A 26,396-nucleotide genomic window follows, 5' to 3' on the forward strand; every position below is an offset into this window, starting at 1 on the left:
TTTGAGTCCAAGAACCTTACAATTCCTGGCTGTATATGTTTAATCATGTTGATAAGCACACAAACCTAGGCAGGCCTGTCTTAACATTGAAACACAGCCTGGGGTGAATGTTGACATGTGTGATTGATGGTCAAGGGTCTATTTTCAGCCTCAAACAAAGTGGAGATAAGAGGCTCATGGTCACACCTAAACTCTTAGGCAATCAAGTCACAAGGAGTACACAGGGTAAAGAGCTTAGTAGGGAATACAAAACAGTGATAAGCAAGGAGTACACGTGGTAAAGAGCTTACCAATGAATACAAAAGGGTGAGAAAGAAAAAATGAGTACACAGGAGAAAGGGCAGATAAGAAAATACAAAAGAATGAGGAAGAGGCAATGAATACAAAGGGTAAAGAGCTTAGAGGGAAATATGTGAAAGAAGCAAGGAGTACACAGGGTAAAGAGCTTAGTAATGAATACACAAGGATGAGAAAGAAGCAAGGAGTACACAGGGTAAAGAGCTTAGTATGGAATATAAAAGGGTGGGAAACATGCAAGGAGAGCAAATGTGAATGATCTCAGTAGGGAATATACATGGGTGAGAGCTAAACCAGGATACACAGGGGTTAGAGCTTAATAGGGAATACATAAGGGTGAGAAAGCAGCAAGAAGTACCCAAGTCAAGGAGCTCAATAGGAATACAAAAGGATGAGAAAGAAGCCAGGCAGAAGTAGAGGGGAATACATAGAATTACTTGTTTTGTTTCCAAAGAATTCTGCCAGGAGCCCTGCTTCCGTCAGGACATGTTCTTCCAGGCTGTGCTTCCCCATACCAAAATTGCGCAGCAGGGCCAGTGATAGCTTGCGATGCTGCATCCAGTGCTCATCATTAGCAAACACCACCCCTGTAAAGTCACAAGATAAACAGGTGTGAGACACAGATGCAAAGGCTTCACTGCTTCTTCTATACACACCTTGTGGATATTTAAGCAAAGCTTAGCTTTTTCCGCAGGCTGCACAGACACCTGGTCGAAATAGAATGAAAGGCATAGTCAAATTTTACTCCCAGGCATGATTCTCTCTATATATATCGCTCCTCTCGTGGACCCTGGCGCTGTTTTAGAATCTAAGTCATTGTTAAGACGGATTTCTGAACTCTGTCCTGGTGGCGCAGAAGTTCAGAAGGCCAACCTAATTACTTGGAACAGGGTAACCTCTGGACGAGCCAGACCAATCAAGGTAGCGATCGCGGCGGTCAAGACTAGGTCTCAAGAGGGGTGAGGGTGACTGAAAGCCCGCAATGAGCACACAAAGCAAGATCACTTACAAACTACTCCAAACAGTTGTTATATTAAAAATATATACACATTTATTCCAAGGCCTTTAAAACAATGACCGTAGCGAGAAAATCACAATATAACCATAGTAAACCAACACATACCATATCAACACAATATATATACAAATACGACAGTCTCAAGCGTTAGATGCACGAAATGGGTAGTCCACCTAAAAGGGAAGGAAGACAGGCAGTGCGAAATAATGCTTAGACCCAGTTCGCCTTAAGAGGCACCTAACTAGATGGAAGTCCGAGCCCTGCGAAGAGTGGAGCCTTGTGCTCAAAAGTACCTGCACGCGCTGGTGCCAATTTCGAGGGAAATCAGGCAGTTCAGTTTAGTGCACAAAAGAAGAAGAACACGTTCCGCGACTCAAGCGCAGCCTCCACAGTTGGCAGAAGCAGAGCGCGAGTACGGAAAAGGGTGCTGTTTGACACAGCGGGGAAAAGTAATGGGCTCCTGCAGGAGGGCGACCAGATCCTAGCTATGCTACTCACCGGTCCCCGATGCAAGCAGACCCAGGCTTCTCCGTGTCCGTTTCAGTAGCTGGCAGGTTCAGAAGAGCAGGGAACGCCTCGTCGTCGTGTTGAGTAAAAAGACGTCCCAATCGAAGAAACCCGCACAGTTTGTTACCACAGCAGGGCAACGGAGCGGCCGTGTGTATCTGAGCCAAATGTACACTACTCACTTCAGACCTGGGAACGCCAAGTGTACGAAGCGTGTGAGAGTGACAAGGACTCGAAATACTACACAACCTGGCGGCGGTTACAGAGCAAGACTCCCGTGTAAGCTGGTCAGTCAGCTGGATGGCCCAGAGACGCTTCCGAAGGCTTTCTGGCAGGAGATGGTGAAGATGCCGAGAATAGCTGTTCCCGCTATTCCAAGGGTCGAAGTACCAGTACAGGCCTTCTGGTTCGATCAAAGGTGAAAAGGGTTTCACAAGGTGACAGCAGTGCAGAGGAGAAGTCCTTCAGCGGGTCACCAGCGATTCCTCGGTCCAGCCTCTTGGTTGCAGGATACTTGGCTCCTGTATTCCTTCGTTCGTGAGAACTCAGGAGATCGACATGGTAGTGGTGTTTCCAGCCCCCTCTTATCCACGGTTCCCTTCGCGCCAAAACGGAGGGGACCCAATGGGAGATCCGCTCATCAACACTCACACCATTCGTGGACCAATCACGGACCACGGTGGTCCCAGGCATTCACACCACCCTAGACTCTCTGGCACCCAGGATGTGTATTGGGACCAGACATCCCAGCCCACATCCTGGAGGCACACACAAGACATGTAGAAGCCTGCGAAAGCATCCGTGTTTCGCGGGAAAGTACATGCCCAAATAAGGAAGGCCCTGGGTCGGCTCTACCTGGGGAAGGTGAAGGGAGCAAGACGATCAGCGGACAGGACAAAGGATCCTCGTGGTCTGGCCATTTTGGGAGCCAGGCCACCATTTTGGGTTAAGGGCGAGAAACGCGCTTAGAACGCCAAAAGGAGCTCAAAACACAGGAAACGATCGCTGCCACCATTCCCGTCCCTGAATCACATGCACCGATCAGATACAATCCTAAACGAGTATCTAGGGCCTGTAGAAGGCTAGAGACCCAGGAGAGCTGTAACTTAGCTTACAGTGCCCTCTGGTGTCATGTTGCACGAAAGCCGCAACATGATAAAAGAAACTACGGGAAACAGCGTTCCCCGGTACTGACTGTCTTAAGGGCATGTCAGTTTCCCCGTAAGAAAGGAGCGAAAGTCCAGAGGAGTGCGGCAGAAGGCTGCACTTCTCTGGCAAAGTCAAGAACAAGGTGATAAACAACAGCAAAAAGTTTAGGGGTTGCCACATGGAAGGAAAATTACCTACAATTACAAAATCTTTCCTAACAGTCATTGAGCACCAAAATACCTGCAGATAAGAAAATATATATTTTTCAATGTAAACAAATCTGGGTGACATCAAGGATCCCATAATTTGGAAGCTGTTTTTAGCTAAAACGAACTATAGAACCTGTGCCTTGTCTCGATCATGATATGACATGATATGGCATTTAAAATGCGCCTATACACAAGTGTTTCGAGGCACGACAAAGCAAGGGAGGGGGAACAGTGGGAAGACAGACAGCAATCATACTAGGCCTGGTGTCCTTCAGATCGCGCAAGTGCATGGGAAGGGGGAAAGGGAAAAGTGCATGGCGGAAGGGAGAGGGGAAAGTGCAGTACATGGGCTAGTAGAATAAATAAGATAATAAAAGCGGCCAGATGGTGGCAAGTGCAAGGTAAGAGCAGACATAAGTGCTGGTAGGGGGCTCTAGGGGGCACAGGAAACAGTCCCCAGGTGCGGGGGTTGCCAGAGAGGTAGTGTAGGTGTGCAATTGGCGGGGCCTGGGCCTGAGATCAGAAAGGGTGGCAGGTAACCGGTGCAGTTTCAGCCAGGAAATTCAGCAGGGGAGAGGGGGAGAGAAAGCAGAAGCAAAGAGGAAGGTTTTGAGGTGTTTCTGGAACCGGAGATGGTTCTCCTCAAGTTTCAGGGAGGCAGGAAGGCTGTTCTAGAGGGAGGCCTCTGCCAAAGAGAGATATTGACCACCAATTTGTTGCTTGGAGAAGCGACTGACCCTGAGGGAGTTGAAGGCGGATGAGTGAAGAGCTCGAGAAGAAAGATATTTGGGAAGAGAGAGTTGCAGGTATTGCGGCCCCAGAAGTCCTTGTGGACAATGCAGAGGGTTTTGAACTTAATCCTCGCCGCCACTGGGAGCCAATGGAGAGATTTCAGTCCTGGACAGATACGATCCCTGGGCTTGAGGCCAGGACAAGTCTTGCAGTCTTGTTTTGGATAAGTTGCAAAGGGTGCAGAGTAGAGGCAGGCAGATTTAGATAGAGGCTGTTACAATAGTCCAGCCTAGAGAGAACCAGGGCTCTGGAGATGGTGAGCTTCTGGGGGAAGGAGAGGAAAGGAAGAATACCTTTGAGGAGGTACAGCTAGTAGTGTGACTTCTTAGAGACGTCAGAGATGTGAGGAGAGAAGGAGAGTGTGGAGTCAAAGATGACCCCAAAGATTTTAGCCTTGCAGGTGGAGGCTGCAAGAGGGCCAAGAGTGGCAGGCCAGAGAGCTGCAGGGAAGGAGGGAGTGGGTGTGCCGATGAGTAGAATCTCAGTCTTACTGGCATTAAGGCAGAAGTCATTGGCGGCACACCACTCCTGGATAGCAGACAGACAATCAGTGAGGAGGAGGCCGAGGGTAGCCTGAAAATGAGCAGGCTATCATCCGCATAGCACTGAAAATTGGGGCAGAGAGCGGCGATGCGGTGGGCAAGGAGTGCCAGGTATTGGTTTAAAGCCAGGGAGAGAGGTTAGATCCCCGGGGGGACACCACAGGTAGAGAAAAAGCTATCGGAGAGGAAGGACCCAAGTTGGAACTGGGAGGGTCGGTCGGAGAGGAAAGAAGTTAGCCACGCCAGAGCCTGACCAATGATACCCAGGTTATCACAGAGACGGTTGAGCAGGATGGCATGGTTGACAGTGTCAAAGGCAGAAGAGAGATCAAGCAAGATGAGGACACACAGGGTGTTGGAGTCAAGGTTGGAGAGCAGGTCTTCACAGATGTTCAGGAGAGCAGTTTCCATGCTTCTGGCAGCTCTGAATTCAGACTGATGGTCATGAAGACAACCAACAGATTCAGTGTGGGGATTCAGCTGGGAGATGGCCAGTTTCTCCAGGAGCTTGCCCAGGAAGTGAGTGATGGAGATTTGGCGATAGTTAGCTTGGCAGCAGGGGTCGGCAGAGGGTTTCTTAAGAAGAGGGTGTACATGGGAGTGCTTCAGGGTGGATGAGAAGACTCCAGTGGTGAAGGAGTGATTGCAGAAATCAACCAGGGTACAAGCCAGGGAGTCGATGTGGTCCTTGATAGTTTTGGAGGAACAGGGGTGAACCTGTTTCAATGAGACTTTCATAGATCGGACTTGTCTAGAAACCTCATCTGCAGAGAAAATGGGAAAGGCAGAGAAGGAGGAAGGGGGGGTGGCTGCAGAAGGGCCAGAGGAAGAGCCGGGAATAGAAGGAAAGGCGATAGGAGGAGAGTGAGGACAGGATGTCCCGAGTTTCTGAAATCAAGTGAGAAGCCAGTGCCATGCAGAGGGCATGGGAAGGGACAAGAGACGTAGAGACTGCGGCAGGATTGGCAAGTTCCTTGCAGATTTTAAAGAGTTCAGCCGAGTTGTTGGATGCCGCAGAGATTCGGGCTTGGATATGGGCTCTCTTCTAGGTGAGGACGGAGAGCCAGTATTGCCTTTGCTGCAGGCGGCAGGCCAGTTTGTCAGAGGATGAACATGAAGCACGCCATTTCCTCTCGGCCACCCTGCACTTGTGTTTTAGGGTGACGAGATCTGAGTCATACCAGGAGTTACACTTGGCTTTGGGCTTCAGACGGATTCTCATGACAGGGGCAAGGATATCAAGAGCATCAGATATAGAAGAGTGGAGCGTGGAGAGGGCTGTGTCAGGGTGAGAGTCAGCCAAAGGGGGAAGAAGGGATGAGAAGGTGGCGGCGAAAGCCTCAACTGACACGCGCTTCATGGGTCGGATGACTGAGAAGGTGGGTGACAGTGATGGAGGTGGCTTGGCCTGAGGGGTAGGGAGGGTGAGGTGGGAGGATAGGAGAAAGTGATCACTCCAGGAGAGAGGAGTGGAGAGAGGGACAGAGAGGAGAAGGTCAGAGGAGATCAGAGCATTGAGAGTGTGCCCTGCAGAATGAGTCGGGCCAGAGGGGAGAATGGTGAGTGAGAGAGAGTCGCAGAGATCGCGAAAGAGTCCAGAGGCGGGACAGGAGGCATCCAGGTGGATGTTGAAGTCTCCAAGAAGGAGGAGTTGAGTGGTTGAGGTCAGGAGTGAGAAGGCGAGGTCCACCCACTCAGAGAGGAAGGAAGAAATCTGACCAGGTGGCCGATAGATAGTAGCCACAGTAAGGGAATGGCTAGGGGAGAGAGAGAGAGAGACGGCAGACGAGGCATTCAAAAGAGGAGTAGGTCCATTACCAATGGACAGTCAAAGATCCTTCAGGGCGAACTCTGCTCCCAACAGTAAACTAGGGAAAAACTAGCCTGCTGTTACCAATATTAAACTAAAGCACTGATAGCTGGAACTCGATTTATTGATGCTCAGGCACTCACAAAAACATTTCTCTACCAAACAAATTTTTGGAGTGGTTATTAGTTCTCAGGTTTTAGGTGTTATCGAATGATTATAATTTTTGTTTCTCAGAAAAGGATTTCTCTCCCAATGCATGTGCTTTGAAATGCATTTTGGGCTTCTTGTTGAAGTTGTGTGCAGAGACACTCCTCTAAACGCCCTCATCCTAACCTTAATTTGCACTTGCAAGCTTCCATTCGTAAAAGCATACTGTATACACAGGGGAATTCTCCTGTTCCAACCCTTCTTCACTCTGCCCACTTCCTCTAAAAACGGCCAGGTTTGCTTAGAGAGATGGTATGATTTTTGAAAAATGTATTAGAAGTCAGGGTATTTGTGGTTTATGTATTTTGTAATTAATTTATTTCACAACTTAATAAGGTGCAAACCTAGTTACCCATGGAGTGACAAAGCACTATTCAACAGATTCAAGGAGATAACAGATTTGAAACAAATCATGTGTCAAAAAATATGTCCTATAAAAGCAAAACAGATGTTACTTACATTTAAGACATGGAAACACAATCATCCAAGAGATAAAGCAATAGCAATTTCGAGTTAAGGCTAGAGTCATATTTAGTTTACTTATTTCAAGTCATCCTTAATTTTTGTAGAGTTGTTGCTGGTGCTGTGTACAATCTAAACTGTGCAAAACAATCAAGCATACACACAAATACACAGAGACAGTAAGCAACTCAAACCAAATGTTTCTTCTTTTCAATTGCATTGAAGTAATGTTAAAAAGTAGTGGCCAGAAACGCCAACCTAGTTAATGGAATGGCTGTGGAGCTCCCGGACCCAGGATTGGACTTGAAGGGTTACATGGGTAATGCTTGGACCCTCTAAACCGATAATAGCAGAGTTCATACGAGGGAAATGCCAGCACATGCATATTCATGAGTGACAGAGAAGTTACTTTTCAGGTACAGAGCCCAGAGCCTCGAACCCAAGCTCAAACCAGAGCAAAAAATAGTCACGGGTGAAAAAATAAAAGTTGCACACATTCATGAATTGCAAACCATGGCCTTTCATGCCATTCTCTTTGAATAGTACAAATGGTTTTATATAGCGCCAGTCAGCCAATAATGTTTGCATTGCCGCACATGGCTCGTAAGAAAGGAGGCCAGCGCGTGTTATTTGGATAGTGGAAAGGCAGATGCAGAAACTTGTCATGTTGATGGATGCAGGTCAAAAGTATCAGTTACTTGTGTGATAGACGATAGGGAGGGTCTGAGTCTGCTAAGTGCACTAAGCAACAAGCCCAGCCGATGAGGTCTCTCCTATTCACCTTTTTCTCTCAATTGTAAATGATTGTCATCAGACCTACTGTAACCTCTGGGCTGCCTTTCCCTGTCAACACTTTATTTATGCCTGCATCATGCACCTGTAACTCCTGTTACCCACACCTAACTGTAACCACTGGCCTTCTAATCTGCTGTCAATGTTTTATTTACTTTTTTGCCTGTAACATTCAAGTTCTCCAGTGCCCAGTTACCTCAGGGTTCGGTGCGCGATACAAATAATAAACAAATTACACATTACTACACCTGATCAGTTGTCTAAAGGAGTGTGGGTAGTTTAAGGATACAAGATTTTAAGAGTGAGGAGTAAGCTGTGTGGTGAGAGGGGGTAAATAGAGTTAGGATGTTTCTTGGTGGCTGTTGGCTGTACTCCAAAAATGACTATGCACTGACTTTGCACTGCAAAAATACACTTTGCACAGTTCCATGAATCAGGGTTTGTGTCGGCAGAGCAAACTCACTTTTCAGCAGTGCAAAGTCACTATGCGCTGTGCAAAAAATTCCATGAATCAGGCCCTTATTAAGAATCATTAGTGTAGCATGGTCTGAAATCCTAGGGCTTTGAGCATTGAGGCATGTGTAGCCAACACTAGCAAAGTTATGGCGGGTTTAAAAAAGCTTTCACTTGAAATGTTAAAGAAAAAGCCATTTCAGCCAATCCACACATGCAAAAGCGTCATCCAGTAGCTAGAAAATCCTTCCACATGAGTTGTAGAAACCTGTAATCTCTGTGGCATGCAATGTGGCTCGGAATCCCAGAGAAACTATCTCATAACATAAAAATTAGAAAGACCGCATTTTGTCTAATGTCCTGTTTAGATGATTCTTAAAGTATGTACCAACTTTTAACAAAAAACAATCCAGTTGTTGGTTGCCCGCATACCACCTTAACAAACCTGGCACCAACAGCTGCTACATTCCTGAAGCACCTGAAAGAACATGCAGCCCTGCCCAATCCTGGAATTCCCATGCTTTCACCGCCCAACCTTGTACTTTTTACAAGCTTCATTCACTACTATATCACCTTTCTTTTCTCCCAGTTATGGGAACTGACTGTGATGGACTGTTTCTGCTAAGTTAACAATACAAGCATGCACACGCATTAGAATTTTACTTTGTTAAGTCGGTCCACATAAATAAATTTGAGAACACCACAAATGCCTAGTTTAAACAAAAACATTTCAAAATAACTCATGCCTTCCATGTAGTTTATTGCACTGATACTTGTTATAGGTTAAGAAAAACCAGTCCTCTAAGGCCCTCTACACACCTGCTCATCTTCGGGTTATCACCATTTGTCTTTAGGTATACGAATTAGGCATTGATGAGCCTTACCTTGCTCAGCTCGAATCATGGTTTGAACTTTGAAAAGATAGATCACGATTGGAAACGAGCTGAGTCCGTAAATGTGTGATTAGGCTCGAATCAGTTTCATCCAATTCGAGCCAATTTCCCAGAAATATTGTAGTCTTGCGAGCCTTATATTCCGACTCCAGACGCGACTGCGCCAGCGCGACTAAATCGGTTAGTGGCGATACTTAAGCTCAACTCCCCCAAGGTCTCCATGATTCTCATTGTTTACATGGCATTGCACTGATATTTTATTTGTTCTTACTTCCTATACCCATATTGTATCACTCGAGTTTGACTGTACCTTTGTATTTGATTTGCTGCTATTGGTTGCTTTTACAAATATCAAATCTTTGAATTGCACACTTTTAAATACTTTTTAAATACTTGCTGCACAATTATTCCCAGCTCTGCTGCAGTTGCTTTTCAATTCTTGTGTGTCCCGCTGCATTCATTTACCTAGAGCGATTTGAATCAGTGTGTTGGTCAGACCCACGCTGCACACTCTAGCACTACATTTCCCAGAAATATTGTAGTCTTGCGAGCCTTATATTCTGGCTCCAGGCGTGACTGCGCCGGCATGACTAAACCGGTAAGTGCTGGTTCGTGCAAGGTACGTGGAGTATTTGCTAACTTTTCATCTCTCAATGCTCCCGTTCCTCCATATTACAAGGTGAGATTCTAGCTGTGCATATTGTGTCTTGCTGGCTTGTAGTTCTCATGTCCTAACTCCCCTTATATAACACTTGGACTCTAGTAGGCTGCTTGTTTGTTCCTGGGCCATTTCGTAATGAGCCCAACATCCATTTCACAATCTCAGCATTCCTCCCTAAGGGTATTATTACCCCCCGGGCATAATGAATTGTAACACTGCATCCATGCCCACAAATGTTGTCTATACCTTTGGTGCTAATCACCTTTGCTGTTCACACAATCATTAGTCAAACATGGGTTCGAAATTGCAGATTATATAGGTACTCAAAAACCCGATATTCTAGCACTTTTGGAAACCTAGCTAACAGATTCCTCTCAGATAGCAGTAAATAATGCAATCCCTCCTGATTATAACATCTTCAGGGCAGACAGGGAAGATCATCGAGGAGGGGTGTTACAATTGTGGTGAAAAAAACCTGAATTGTCAATTGCACCACATGGATGGTTGTGAATATCTCATGATGAAAATACAAATTCACTGCAATACTCTCTTGCTATAATTATACTCTATAAACCCGTCAATCAACAACTACTCTATATACTAAATACCATCACTATAATTAACTCACCTGTCATTGTCATGGGTGACTTTGACTTATGGGACGAAGATCCACTAGATAAATCCGCTACTTCCCTTTTATTGGCTTTAGAATCAATTGGCTACACCCAGCAGGTAAACGTACCGACACATCAAGGTGGCCATAACCTGGATTGGGCACTGGTGCACAATGTTCAAATACTTACCATTGGCACCCTGACATGTCCAATCACTTCTTTGTCAATTTGATGATTACATTACCTAGTCATCCCTCAAAACTTGATACCAATATCATATCCACAATTACTAGTAGAAACACTAAAAATGTTACACCGATTACCTTTTCTACTCTGGTATCCACGCAAAATTGGGCGACATTATCTCCTTCAATGGAGATATGTTTGAACTTTTCAACCACCTATTTTCGGGTATTAATGATACCATAGATATCCTGGCCCCAGAAAAATCTAAACACCAAAGCTGAAACCACTAATAAAACTTGGTTCTCCTATAAAGTTATAGTAGCCAGACAATCTAAAAGAACCCACAAGCGAGAATGGAGGAAGAATCCATGTCCAATCACTGTGGAAAAATACAAAAAATCTGTCCAATAGTATAGAAATTTCATAATCGAGTCCAAAAAGAATGTTTATAATGCTTGCATAGACAACGACAAGTCTAGTTCAAAAGAACTATTTAAAATTCTTCAAGACTTTGAAAACCACACTTCTCCTTTTCCTCTAATCTCCAAGGACTCTGCTTGGTGCCAACAAATCCAGGATGAATTTACACACAAAATAGCTGGACAATGTCAAGACATTGCCAAACAATGGGCTAACCTTGGGGAAAATGATGTTTCTAATATAAACTGCCAAAATCACACCCACTCTGTTAACTCATCCAAATTTGAATTATGGGCCTGCACTAAAGAAGAAATTAAAGACATCATCACCAATATGAAATCCACATCATGTCTTGGAGACACCTGCCCGCCAGACATAATAAAATATTCCATGAATGTTCTTTTTACCATGGATCACAAAACCGATTAATTCCTCCTTTGTCTGGCATCGTTCCAGGTGCTCTGAAGGAGGCTTGGGTTAAGCCACTTCTGAAAATTACCTCTCTTGACCCTGCCATCCCCCAAAAAATATAGAACCATTAACAACGTCCCCCATCTACTGAAAATTCTAGATAGAGTGGCATACGTACAGCTACAGAAATTCAGGGAGGAACACATTATTCTCAATCTAAATCAGTCCGGTTTTCGTCCTCAGCATTGGCACCGAAACCGCCCCGTTGGACCTCAAATCTAACATTACTAAAATCATTGAGAAAACAAACCATGTGCTGCTATTATTAGATATTTTGGCAGCTTTTGTATTTGTATTTATTTGGTTTATAAAGCTGATGTCATTGACCATAATCTGCTCCACAATAAACTACTATCTATTGCTAACTGTTACGAAAATGCAGCAAATTGATTGCGTCCTTCTTGGGTTCAAGAACCTCTAGCGTGGCATTTGAAAGATCTCAAGCTAAATCCATCGTAAGCACATGTCGTGTACCGCAGGGATCTTGTTCCCCCCCCCTGCTTATTAATATTTTCATTATACCTTTTCTTTACCTCCTAGAGGATCTGGGTGTTCAATTCGCAAACTACGCTGATGACACGCAGATCCTCTTTGAACTGTCGGGCAACTACCAGAAGGATGTAGATGCTGTGAATCACATTTATTCTAAATCCAAGCTTGGATAGCAATTAACTCCCTGGCTCTCAAAGATTCCAAAACAGAGTTACTTATTCTGGCCTCCAGCCTGAAATTAAAGAATTTACCCAACAGTATCAATCTTTTGAGATAGCGGGTAATGTCATTTTCATGAGCAAATCAGTGAAAACATTGGGGGTGATGCTGGATGTTAACATCCAGCATCACCCCCAATGTTTTCATCTCTCAATGAAAAAACAGGTTTCTCAAATCCGTTCATCCTGTGGACACTTAATTAAACTTCTACATCAGATCATGTCTTATCTCAGTATTACTAACAGATCCATCTTGGCCTCCTGCCTGATAGATTTATGACTGGATTACTGTAACAGCTTGTTAATGGGGACGTCCCTGGGGAATCTGAAGCAGCTACAAACTGTGCAGAACGGGGCTGTCAGGGCAGTCTTTGGCTTGACCAGACGGGATCATGTCACTGCTGTCAGGAGGAAAGTCCATTGACTTCCAGTGAATCAAAGAATCAAACATAAAATCCAATCCCTCGCCTATAAATGCCAAAAACGGCAATGCCCTACATTATCTTGCCAATAGATTAAGGAGGAAATTTCTGGGCAGAACTCTATGGTCCTCTAATACTCTTCTGCTCAATCAGCCAAGATCTGACCTGAAAAATGTCGGCGACATGCTTTTTATGTGAATGGAATGTCTTACCCATGGACATTAAAACATCTCAATCTCTATCTGTCTTCAAGAAACCTGTCAAGACATGTCTCTTTAAGCTAACTGAATAGAACTTTCCTCTGGTCTTGGTTTCGTCTTTCCCCCTTACATGCAGCGCTCTGAGGCCTACGGGCATGTAGCGCCTTATAAGAACTGACATAAATAAATTGAGTAAAAGAAAGAAGAAAAGAAAATCCATGTGGACTTGAGTAAAATGGGGAAGATTCTCAAAACGTTTGTTGGTCTAAGTAATGAGATGCGCTTTCCCATCTCCTCACTTGCACAAAATGAAAAGTGTGCCCTATTCTCACACCCTTACACCCCTTGGTGCATTTGCGTAAATGAAGGGTGTTTCTGCACATTTTAAAGCGCAACCCCAATCCACAAACTAAATGCTCTTTGAAAAGCATGGAAAATAGTCACATTCCCCTGCACGTATTTGCAATAGGCGTGAAGTGATGCGCAGTGCATGACAGGGTCATTGCCAACCAGGTCATATATTGCATTTAAATGAAACCTCAGGAGTGTGGTTGCTGCTGTTTGCATTACTGTTCCTCAAACAGAAATGTTTTTTTTTCCTATATAATTGCAGCCCTTTTTGGACCCGCCACTGTGAAATGCATTCTGGACACCAGCTGGGAGCACATGTGAACTTTATAGATAAGTGATCGGCGATTTTCTAAAATGACTGCATATGAAAAAAGCACATCCTTTGTGATTTTTCATTAGAGTTCAATTCATTTTCCCTTATTGTATCATCTTCTTAGGCACCAGTAGAACTGATTTCTAGGACACGAATGCAGTATCTTGAAATCAATATTACCAAAGAGCTGTATTAGAGCCAAGTCATACCATCAAACACCCGTATTTGTAGGAGCAGATCAAATTCCAGGTTGAGCGTTTTCAATCCATTTCGAACCTCGAATCCAAATGGTTCGAATCTTTCAAGCCAAGTCAAAAGCCCTACTGTTTAGATCGTCTTGGATATTTTTTGAGTCAGTTCACCCATCCCTAACAAGGATGAGTCGGCACTGCACTGACTGGGATTGCTCCAGCAGAGGCGTGCCAATTTGGCAAGCACATTTCCTGGGCCTTGGCAAGCACAACATCTTAAACCTTCCAGCATGATCGTCTGCCAGCGAAAGCAGAGCTCTTAAATGCGATTAAAATTGCTGGCATTATTTGGAAGGAGACATTCCTGTCCAAGTCACCACAAACGATCCCAGATGAGGAATTCTACCAATGGATCATAGCAAAAGGAAATCGTGATTTGCTCAAATGGTGGAGTTAACGTTAGCCTGTTTCTCTGCATCAGGCATTAAAGAGATTGGCTTAAGGCTCCTGAGAAAAATATTCCACAGAAGCACTTCAGAATGGTCAACCCAGCATGTCCAAGAATTAATGAAATGGCCCCATCCAGTTTGGGTGCTACATCCATGAGGGATCTACAAATCGTAGTTATCCATGCAACGTTTTCATTTAAACATCTGGCTGTCTTTGAGTTGAACGGTTTGACTTGTAGAAAAGCCTTCCTGGTGGCCAGAAGATGAGCACGAAGAGATAGGGACCTGTGAGCCTTTTTCACTAAAGAACCATGCAATTGTATCACAGAGGCATAGTACTACTGAATTCCCTCTTAGAAAGTGTAGTAATGCCCTCATTAGGAAAGTCCACATAATATCTTTAGTCCACATATCTCTCATGCACAGTTTAATGAGGTATGAGGTAGAAGAGGCTGTTCTCCAGATGTGCCTGGCCTTTCCAGCCACCTGTGGCTTTCCACGTGTTTTGGACTATGACTCAAGAGTAGGAGTTGTAGTGGAAAATATATAGAGCGCCTAATTTTACAGAGCACTAGTCTATGATATACAAATTCCTGAGGAGACATTTCTGCATATTTCTGGATTCTCTTACTGTGTTAGATTTTGTCCATTTGTGTACTTTTCTTTTTTTTTTTAAAAGCTTTTTATTTGAACTTGGCAATTCAGGCATAGTACAACAGATCTCATTCAGTATCAAACTGGGTTAATGAATACAATCGAAGAAATACAGGTCTAGAGGCATTAAAACAAGCATAAGACATGTGTCATGAGTCTCCATTTCAGCTTAAGTTGGTACAGTTCATTAATTAATTTGTTGGAGCGTGATTAGCCATGTATGAACGGAACTCCGCCCACACGTCATTAGACCTGAAGGTGTGGGGCAATGTCTCAATATGAGTATCTTTACAGTTTTGGGCCCAAGTGAGTTCAGCCAACCATGTCTTAGCTACAGGTGGCTTTTTATCTTTCCACTTCTGCAATATACACCTTCTGCCAATCATTCACCCCATATTTACAAATGCCCTGAGTCGCCTATTCAGGAACTTAATCCATACTCCAAACAGCACGCCCAAGAGGGAGCGTTCGATTGGGAATCCCACCACATCTGACAATGTTTTAAGCACTGAATCCCAAAAATCATCTAGATGGGTGCCACTCCAGAACATATGCATGTGGTCAGCGTCATATGAACAACACCTCGGACATCAGTATTCTCCACAGCGATACATTCTTCCAAGTTTCTTGGGTGTATGGTACAGTCTATTTAACAATTTCAATTGTATTCGTTTTAATCTAGAATTCAGGGATACTTTTTTGTAATGTATACATATGTTTCCACTGAATATTAGACAACTCAATACCCACATTTTCAGACCATTTAAGTCTCACTTTTGGAGCCGCAACAACCTATTCAATACCATTTTATATAGTGTGGAGAGGAGCCATCTGCATTCCTTAGAATTGACTATATACACCAGTTCTGCACTTTGAGGGGGCTCAGTGGGGTAATCAGACCACCATGCAGAACGGATCATGTAATACTGCACTAGCTCCACAGCTGTACTCGTATGCTCATGCCGCCATGTTTGCTGAGTAATAAATCTCCCCTCTGGGAACAAATCTGCCAATGCTCTGTAGCCCAGATGCTCCCATTGCAAAGCTAGGGACACATCCCATGTGCGCCCCAATCCAGGGAACTTCCACAGTGGAAGCCCTCTATAATATGGTCATTCTACCCCAGTCTTAGAGAAGATACTGTAGTCATCACAGGATCAAACGGACACACATCTCTATATTTCTGATCCAGGATCAGTGTCCTAAGGTCCGTCTTACCCGCCGCAAGTTTTTCCAATTTAACATGGGGTGGAGGCGACCCATTACCATACCAATAAGTAGAAAATTGGGCTTGAGCTGCCATCCAATATATTTCAAGATGCAGGGCCATAAATCACCATTTTCATACGGAAGCGTCATATCAGACCATTTTTTTCAGACTGCGCTTGCGTGCCCTAAGAACTGTGCAAATGAGCCATGCATCCTGGAAAAGAAGGATTTACCGGGCCAAAGGGGTCATTGACAAATGTATATAAAAGCTTGGATAGTAGAACCATCTTTATTAAGGACAATTTAACTACTGCCATGATTGGAAGTAATTTCCACCTAGTTAATCTGTCCTCCACATACCCCTCTTGTGCATGATAATTGTGGTGCAGAAGGGTGGATCTCTCTCAGTGATCAAACTGCCAAAGCTCACTGCTGGCCAGAAGGCTTCCCTAGTTCTGCCCATCACTGTGGAAGCACTAAGAGAAGCAATTACCTCTCTCTCCACCAGTAAAACACTGGGATGTGACAGCTTTCAGCAGAACTCTATAAGGCATACTCCACTCTGGCACCTGCACTATTACAGGTCTTTGAAGAGGCATACGATAGGGGCATACTCCCGGCCAGCATGAGGGAAACACTGGTGATGCCTATCCCCAAGCCCGGGAAACCGATGGAGAAATGCAATTCATATTGCCCCCTTGCAATGTTATATCACGACGTGAAGATACTTACTACAGTGCTGGCCGTAAGTCTCTGCAAAATGTGCCCTTCCTTGATACATGCAGATCAAACTGGGTTTGTGCCTGGTCGCAGCATTACCCTGAACCTCTGCCGATTACAACACATCATTGATCAAACCAGCCCTCACATTGAACACTACCATGGTGGCATCTCTAGATGTCATCAAGGCTCTTGTCTATTGGGAGTGGATGGTAGCTGCATTACAAGGTCTTGCGTTCAGGGGGGCCTTCATTCGCTGGGTGACACTACTGTACACATTCCCAACGGCAAGAGTGAAATTGGGAAGGCAGATATCAGGCCACTTTCCCCCATGCTATACATACTGACTCTAGAGCAGTTGGCTGCATATTTACGCCAAGAATACCTGGAGTCGGGCATTGTGATAGGTGGATCCAGGCATCTCGTATCACTGTTTTTTATTTTTTTTTAATTATCAAAATGATTGATTGACATCAAACCTTACATTTTGTCACAGAAAAGTTTCAACATTAACGTATTCATATTTGTTATAAAAAAAAAAAAAGGAGGAAGGAGAAGAATGAAAAGGAAGAATTCATTAATCTCAGAATTCGTCTCCATGGTCATTTTGGTAACTACAGAGATTCAATTTTGTTTAGTATTTCAAATTCTGGTTGTCTGTATTTCAACATTGTTCAACATTATTGTGTCTCAAAATTTAATGACTCTAATAGTGAGTAATTTATCATTTCCTTTTATGATATATACCCATCGTTCATTAGTGTCCATTTTTCTCAATTCTTGAGGGTGCATCTTGGCATATTTTTCCCGGATCTCAGTTATTGCTGCACATTCCATAAATCAGGTGTAAGAGAGATTCCGTTTGTTCGCCACAGGTACAGAATCTACAAACGTTCTCTTCCTTGGGGAGTTGGTGAATATGCTCAAGATATTCACGGGTCGGTAGAACATTCAGTCGTAGTTTTAGAAATGTGTCTCTGACGTGCGGATCCAGGAATACATTCAAATATCGCAGGAGTTGATTGAGAGCTATTGTGTCCAAATTGGAGTACATATCCATTTTATAGACTCGTTTTTCTTGCATTGCCTTAATCTAATAATTTCTTTGGATTTTTAGCTTTACCTTCTGTGGACGGTTTTTTAACATTTCTTCTGTCACTTCTATCGATTCCATCAATTATTTGCAGTACGTTTTCCAAACATTTATTACCGTTGCATTTATCGAGTTTGTTTTGTCATGAAGGATATTGATTGACGGAATAATATAATCTACCAAGGTTTTCATGTAGAAGTCTAGGTACTTCCAGGTGACTATGGAATCCAAGGATTGCATCGCAAGCTCAAATATAATTCTTGGCACAGGATATGACTTTGGCAATAGCAGTACTTTCCTCAAAAGATGGCTTCTATTTCATATCACTGTACCCCAACAATGTTTTGCTCTACCTATGTGAATCACAACCTAAACTGCCTAGTGTCCTCAGCATGCTGCATGAATTTGCAGTGTTATTCGGGATCTCTTTAACATACAGAATCATGTCTTTTGCCCCCGTCATGACTTTGCGGGAAGGATAAAGCTAGCCTACCGGATCTGGGGCTGAAGTGGGAGACATATTCTTTTAGATATCTGGGACCCAAATCACACACACGCCTAAAGACACGCACACACGCACTTAACACGCAGAGGGTAGTGGGCGAGGTCTATCAATTTCTGGTCTAAGTTGCCAGTTTCTCTAATGGGCAGGGTTGCCATAGTCAAGATGATCATCCTTCCCAGGTTTTTATACACCTTCACGAATGTCCACTGTTGCATACTATTAGATGACTTCATGTCTGAATCCAACCTGCTCCAGACACTGGTGGAACCTTCTTGGCTCAAAGAGAGTCTGTGGTTCCGGGATGCAACATTAATCCTCAGCCTTTGCTTGTGAAATTGGGTGGGCGGATCTGGTCCAGAGCACTACAACTACTTCGGATATGACATCCCTACTCACCCAATGTCCCAACTGCTGCTGATGTGTGCTTGAACATAGAGGAACTAGGTATTGCAAGGCGCTGGAAGGAACTAGGCATATCTACCTGGGGTGACATGTATGATAGTGGGATATTTCGCAACCTGGACAGTTTAACACAGTAAGAGCCAATTTTCGAGACACATGAGGGTGGTAAAGGTGGCTATATGCAAACTGAATATGTGGCCTGCTGAGCGGAGGAGCCTGCACTCCTGGCTCTGATGCATAATCTGGAAGATGGCTGGAGACCTGTGTCTTGACCGTATGAATGTCTGCTGAAGGGGACTAGCACTAGAAATTCCAAATTGAAGGTGCACTCGAAACTGATGTAGGCTGAAAGAACACTGACCAACAATGGGAACAAACACTGAGTTTCACCAAGCATGTGTACCGCAATGCACAATTTGGACTGCTCCAAATTAACATACTTCTTTGTACGTATACAACCCCCAGCAGAGTGTCTACATTTAATGCTAATTTGCAGTCATCCTGCCAATGGTGCAACCACGAGGGCACCGACCTAATACACATGTTCTGGAATTGCATGAGGGTGCCGGGTTTCTGGTCCCAAATTGAGCAAGCCGATACGAAGGCTGGTCTTACACGATACCACTGGAACCCACCTGAATGCTTACTATGCGCATACTCTAGGCCAAGCAAATATAAGCATATTACTAAATTCATGTACCTTGCATGTATACTTGCAAAGCAGCGATTGGCCATGTCATGGAAGCTTAAAAAGGGCCTGCAATACGCAATATGGTGTCATGAGTATGACATTTGATGTGAGGCTGAAACCAGTGCATGGCTTGGGGCATTACAGACACATGATGACAACTCAGATACCACCTTCGAGGCTTGGAAGATGCTCACCACAACTAGGTTTTAATCCGTCTGATGATAAACCACCCTGAATGTAACTCAATAATTAACTCGCATCTTGTAAATATGTACATCCACTGTGCTCCCAGACCCCCATAAGCAGCTATGGCTGCACGAATCCGACCACTATGATTGTCGTGTCTGAAGGGTTATCCCTCCCTGAAAATCCTGCTGACTAGACTCTACCTTGTATGCAAGCCTGATTAATAGGTAGGAATATTTGCTCTGGTTTGGTCAAGCCGTATCGTGTTACACTTGCAATGTACTGGAATGTGAACCTTGATTAGCTGTGACCATAATAACCACATTAATAAACAAATTTAAAATCACTAATCACTGAATTCAAAAATTTGAAACCTTCTCAAGCACCTGCACCTAATGGTCTTGCTAATGCAGTGCTGAAAAGTAACCCCAAATTTTGGGCCCAGTTACTGGTGATGCTAGTACTGGCAGAGGGTAGAATCCCCAGTTCTTGGCAGGTCGCTATACTTATTATGGTATTCAAAAAGGGTAACAAGATGGAGCCGGGTAATTATAGGCTGTTGTCTATGCTTGACTGCGCTGGAACACTATTTGCCACACTTATTCTTCAAGAACTACAAGCGTGGGAAGATAAGGCAGGACTACTCAACAGATTTCAAAGTAGATTCAGACAAGGTTATGCTACCATTCATAATCTTTTGATCATGGATACACTGAGAACGAGATCAAAGCAGGTTGATAATCCTCCCCTATATGTTCTTTACATTGGTTTTAAGGCTGCTTTTGATCTTGTTAGCAGGGGAAAGTTGGAGCTATTGGTCTGCCCAGAGGGATTACTTCATTACTTGAAGCTTCTCTATCAGAACACCATGGTCTCCCTCAAACTTGACACACAAGGCACTATGATGAATAGCATAAATCAAAATAGGGGAGTTAAGCAGGGATGTGTGACAGCTCCGTTCCTTTACAATTGAGACCATTGCAGCAGTGCATAAGTGTCCACCAAAAATGGGTCTGAGCCATTGTTCTGTTTTAGCGTATGCTGACAATATTGTCATCTTTGACCATACTTTCGGTGGACTATCTCGTTCTACAGAAACGCTGTGGGCATATGCAGAAACTAACGGGCTGGTCATTAATCGAGAGAAAACTCAGATGATGGTTTTCTATGGCAAAAATATTGCTCGCCCCAGATTAGTGATTCGTGAGGTAGAGATCTTGTACACACCCCAATAAAAATATCTTGGGGCAGAGTTACAAGCACAAGGTGAATACCTTTCATGTATACATGCACGCACTACCAGGGTGATGCAGATTACTGCCCTTCTATACCAATTTACAGTCCATTTTAGTGGCTATACGATCTGTGGGGTGCAGCAACTTTATATTCAGGTCTTAGCACCAATGATTACTTATGGCCTGGAGTCACTGATATTGATTGATCTGAAATGGCTCCAAAAAGTGGAGGGCGAGTTTTGGAGAAAGATCTTGAGTCTCCCAACATGCATTCCAATGGCTATAATCAGATTAGAACGAGGGCTACCATCATTAAAATCGATTGTGTTAAAAAAAAGCGTGCTGAAACATATTTGAAAATGTGCAATATGCCAGAAAATCCCCTGATAGCATCTATGAAGCAAGGAATATCTAAAGAAGCAGGCAAATCCAGTCTCAGGGACAGCATGGAAAGTTTCTATCAAGACATTTTTTGGACACCTAGAAGGGGCAGCAATGTGACCACAGTGAAGACATCTTTAGCCAAACATGTTGATCTATGGGACTGGTTGGAAAATTATGCACATTTTAGTAATCTCAAAAGATACAAGTTCATTACGTATATTTTATACACATATAGGAGGCCCCAACAATATCTGAACCTCTGTCCTTCTGTTAGATTGAGAAGATTTATATTGTTGGCTAGAATTGACCATCTCCCCTTATTGGCAATTATAGGGTGTGAGAGACAGTTATCGGTAATAGAATGTATCTGTCGATTATGTAAGAACATTGAAATCCAAGACACAGCTAAACATATTCTGACCGAGTGTCCCACTATGGTTAAGATATATCAACTCCATTATAGCAGATATGTTCACCATCTGGACTCAATAAGTGAGTCCTTTTTTTGGCTGGAATGTATAAACTCAAGTAATATGAGTCGCCTTATATCATTATATAATGTTTGGTTGACAGTGGAGAAACTCTTGAGTATCAGCATCTGAACTTAGTTGTGGAACAAGTAATTATGCTTAAAATCTATATTAGTCATAATGTATTCTTGTTTTATTTGCTTTGTACATAATCTGGTATCTTTATTGTTTTATTGAGAAATAATGAAATGTATTAATTAGTTGGTTTTGAATATGAATTGTATGATTTATTATGTGAAAAGTTTACTTGTAACTGTACCACATTAAATAAATAATAATAATTTAAAAGAATTTAAAAATAAAATGATAGGGTAAACCGTAAAAAAGCTATGGCGGTATCCAGTGATTTTATCAGAAAATAACAGAGGTATAAAAAAAATTAACGAAAAAAGACTGAATTTTAAATTAAATATGTAAGTGATTAAAACTGATGGGGAGGGAGTTTGGGTGGGATTTAAAAAATAAAAGAACGGGGCGCTTTTGGGTGGTGGACTCAACATATTTTATTTTTATTGTTTTTTATCGGTTTTTTTCAGTCATACAACAGACTCCTGTGGGAGTCAAAACATAACTAGAAACATCGGGTTCTGGTGATTCACTTACAGTACATGAGGCCTTCCCAATTCTGTTTTGACCGAATCTTTTGCATCACATATCTCTTACCATAACCATAAACCATGAATTCACATAGCATCTTCCCACCTCTGCCAGATCTTCCCAGCTTTATCCGGGCATCCTCATACCCTATACACTCTCTGTTCCATGGTCATGCAAATCTGAACGTCCGTGACCCATTGTTCCACTACTGGCGGCTCTGAGGAGCCCCATAATCTCGCAATGTTCCTTTTGATCACTGCTGTGGCGGTTGAAAATATTGTGACATTCAGCATTATCCTCCACCCCCAGCAGTAGCATCTTGGGATCTTTGGGGATCGACTGGCCCAGGACTCTCAACAGTATATCTCAGCACTGCTGCCAAAAGTGTTGTACATGTGGGCAACCCGACAATATGTGAAAAAACGTTCCCTCTTCACTCCAGCATCGCAGGCAATTGGGTTCTGCGACCTTTCCCCAGCGATAAAGGGCCACTTTCGGGTAGTAAATTCTATGCAGTATTTTTAATTGGACCAGCAGCAGTCTGGCAGAGATGGCCATCTCACGTGGGTACATTATTATCGTGATCCAGTCTTCAGCCATGATGTCTCCCACCTACCTCTCCCATTTGGTTTTGATAGTACCATACATAACCGTGGTAAGCTTAGAATAATGCGCTACACAAGTATGTTTCTTTCCATGGGAGTGCATTCTGGCATATTGGATAGGGCCGGTAGGCGTTGTTGCAGTGCGTGCCGGATCTGTGTATAATGGTATCTCTCTATTACCGATAGGTTAAATTTCGATGTTAGTTCCTCAAAGGGTATTACGCTGCCATCTGTTACCATATCTCCCACCTTTCCTATACCATTCGTCACCCAGGCAGGCCACCTAGGTAGTTTTTCAATCTCAGGGAGGTTCCCATTTTCCCACAGTGGTTGCAGTGGTGTGACTTTCTTATCCCAGCCTATGAAAGCGTGGATTTCTGACCAGATTCGAGGTGTGTGCATCAGCATTTTCGGGGGGAGTGATGTTGGCGGTTTTTGATACAGCTGCATGGCCGTTGGCATCCTCACATGCGGTAGTGAATTGTCAGCATGGAGTACGTCGTTAACCACAGACTGGCTGGCCCAGAAATATGTTTGTAGCCTAGGTAGGCCAATACCACCTTCCCACACAGATCTCTGAAGCGTTCGGAGAGCTATCCTTGGGTGCCCACAAGAGTTTCCCAAGTGTGCAATCTATTCTCTGGCACACCCGCCGTGGGATGTGGAGCCGGCGTTTTGCAGGACATAAGAAATGGGGAAGTGCCAGCATTTTAAACAGTGCCGCCCATCCCAGTAGGGTCAGGGGCAGGGATAGCCAATGTTGGACGTCTCTTGTGAATCTATCCATAATTGGCTGTAAGTTGTCACCCGTGTAGTCTACAAGGTTTCTTGTGATCCTGATACCTAGGTGCCAGAAGTGATCTTTCTCCACTCTAAGGGCAGCCTTCTGGGACGCTCTCCCCCTGCTCGTTGAGCGTGAAAAGTGTTGATTTGGTCCAATTTACTTTTAGACCACTGAAGGCCTCATAACAATTCAGGAGTTGTGTCACCACTGAGCATGCAATGTCAGGTTTTTTTTTTTTTAGATTTTTTAGATATATAAGAAGATCGTCCACATATAAAGACACCCGGTCTTCCCATCCCGTCGGGCCGGGGGAACCGCTCCATGTATGCGTGCTGCTTAACATTTCGGCCAAGGGTTCCATCGCTAGTGCTAATATTAGTGCTGACAGGGTCAGTCTTGCCGTGTCCCCTTCCCCAGCTCAAAGGGTCGAGATGCCCCGCCATTCACCCTGATTTTAGCTATTGGGGAGTTAGAGAAGTTGCACCCTGCCCAAGAATTGTTTGCTAAATCCCAACATGCGCATGATTTCCCATAGTGCTTCCCAGTATACAGAGTCGAATGCTTTTTCGAAATCTATTGCCAATAGTGCCAAGGGGTCCGGAGATGTCTGTATATGTTCAAGCGCCAGGTGTGGTCGGCGGATATTCATTCTTGTGGATCTGCCCGGCATAAAACCGCATTGGTCTGGGTGAATCAGTGTTGTTATGACACGTTGGAGACACATTGCAAGCACTTTGGCCAGGATTTTTGCCTCACTATTGATGAGGGAAATGTGTCTGTACGACCCGCGTTTGTCCGGGGGTTTGCCCGCTTTAGGTATGACTATTATGGTGGCTGTCCTAAAATCTGTCGGCAGGCTGCCTAGGTCCCTAGCTTGTTGGTACATATTTAGGAGGTGCGGGGCAATCTCACCGCCCCCTATCTTTTTCCAGGTCTCAATCGGGAAACCATTCGGGCCAGGTGCCTTCCCGGATTGGAGCTGTGCCATTGCCAATAGTACCGCACCTTCTGTGATTTCTCTTTCCAGAGAGGCTATCTGTGTTGCACTTAGGGAGGGGAGAGTAATGGTGTGTAAAATAGAGAGATCTGGGGGCTCGATATAGGTTTGCATAATATTTTGCAAATTCTTCCATGATCTCCGCATCCGTATGGAGCGGGTCTACGTTGTCTGGTTTAATTGCTCTTACTTGACTGTGGCCTTCATCTCTCTGTTCTATCCATGCTATATCTTCCCTGCTTTATCTCCAGTTTCATATATTCTAGCTCTCATTGTATTGTGGGCTTGTCTAGCGTTATCCAGAGCCACGTTTTGCAGACTTTTTGGGCCAATACCAGGGCTCTCTGTGTTTCTGGTTTATCAACGGCAAGATGGGCGTTCTCCGCTTGATACACATTTTCTTCCGCCTCCTCTAATGTTTTCAGGTGTGCTTTCTTGTGAGCTGTGGTCCAGGATATGATTTCTCCCCAGAGCACCGGTTTGTATGCCTCCCACAGTGTTATTGCACTATCTACTGACCCCTCATTCAGCTCAAAGTATGTTTTTGTGGTGGACTCCATTCGTTCAATTAGATCCGGAAAACCCAGATAGTAACTATTCAGCCGCCACGTCAGTGTCGGATGTGGTGTTGAGGTCTCAATCTCTATGAGGAGGGGGGAGTGGTCTGAGATACCCCACGGGAGGAAGTGTGCTCGGGTTGCCATGTGTATCGCAGTCACCGGCATGAAAAATGTGTTGAGCTGTGATAGTGAGGCGTGTGCTCCCGAATGGTAAGAATATTCTGTTTTGTCAGGGTGCAAATCCCACCACACATCCCAAAGTCCCAGCGCTCTGGGCAAAGGTAGCAGGTTTGGTGGCAAGTTGGGGTCCTGCCCTCACAGGTGTGTACGGTCTAGGTGACATTCATGACCTTGTTAAAGTCCCCTCCAAGAATCAAGATGTCTGCCATGTCCTCCACCAGTATCCAAGTAATATTGTGTATTAGTGTTGTGAGTAGTGTGGGAGGAGAGTAGATTGACATTAGGGAGATTGTTTGGTTCCATAATGTACCCGTGACATATGTGATTCTACCACCTGTGTCCTGTAGTACTTTCAAGAGGGTAAGAGGGAGCCTTTTGTGTATCAGAATAAACACCCCACGAGAGCCCATTGTAAAACCAGCCTGTATAGCAGTACGATAGTTAGTGCGTTTGAAAAGAGTGCAGTCGTACCTGCCAGGTGTGTTTCCGTCGGCAGACTACATCCGGGGAATGTCTGTTTAGGAGCTGTAGTAGCAGTCTCCTCTTAAGGCTGTTTCCCAGACCATTAACATTCCAGGTCAGGAGTTTCAGGGCCTGGGGCGTTTTGTCATGCGATGCATCGGTTGGGTGCAAGTCCTGGTATGTGTCTCTCATGTCGGTATATGTGCGATATCGCATAGTGTAATTGTGCTGTCGAGTAGTATCAGCAAAGTGTCCTATAGCTATTTCCCGAATCCATTCCTGTCCCAATAGAACTCCAACATTCCTCCAACTCGCAACAAACATGCTGTAACTTGAATTACGACAATTTCCCCACCTCCCACCCTCCACCCCACACTTCCTTTCAACTCGAAGCATCTGTCGCCCGCACATTAGTTGAGAACTGGCTACCGCTCGCTTTGGACTATAACAAAAACTCTACAATTCCCACAACACACCCTCCAA

At 44.2% G+C, this 26,396-nt stretch overlaps 1 protein-coding gene across 1 annotated transcript in view; it reads right to left on the reverse strand.

Moving 5' to 3' along the window:
- The window catches only part of LOC138582868 (cytochrome P450 2C23-like), a 294,173-nt gene that overhangs the window by 76,003 nt on the left and 191,774 nt on the right, over positions 1–26,396 (reverse strand). Inside the window, exon 3 of the mRNA XM_069654560.1 lies at positions 735–884. Coding sequence (XP_069510661.1) covers positions 735–884 — 150 coding nt within the window. The remainder of the gene's footprint in view (positions 1–734; positions 885–26,396) is intronic.

The sequence above is a fragment of the Ambystoma mexicanum genome, chromosome 3q (genome assembly GCF_040938575.1).
Source record: "Ambystoma mexicanum isolate Mex_15411 chromosome 3q, UKY_AmexF1_1, whole genome shotgun sequence".
In the NCBI taxonomy this organism is placed as follows: domain Eukaryota; kingdom Metazoa; phylum Chordata; class Amphibia; order Caudata; family Ambystomatidae; genus Ambystoma; species Ambystoma mexicanum.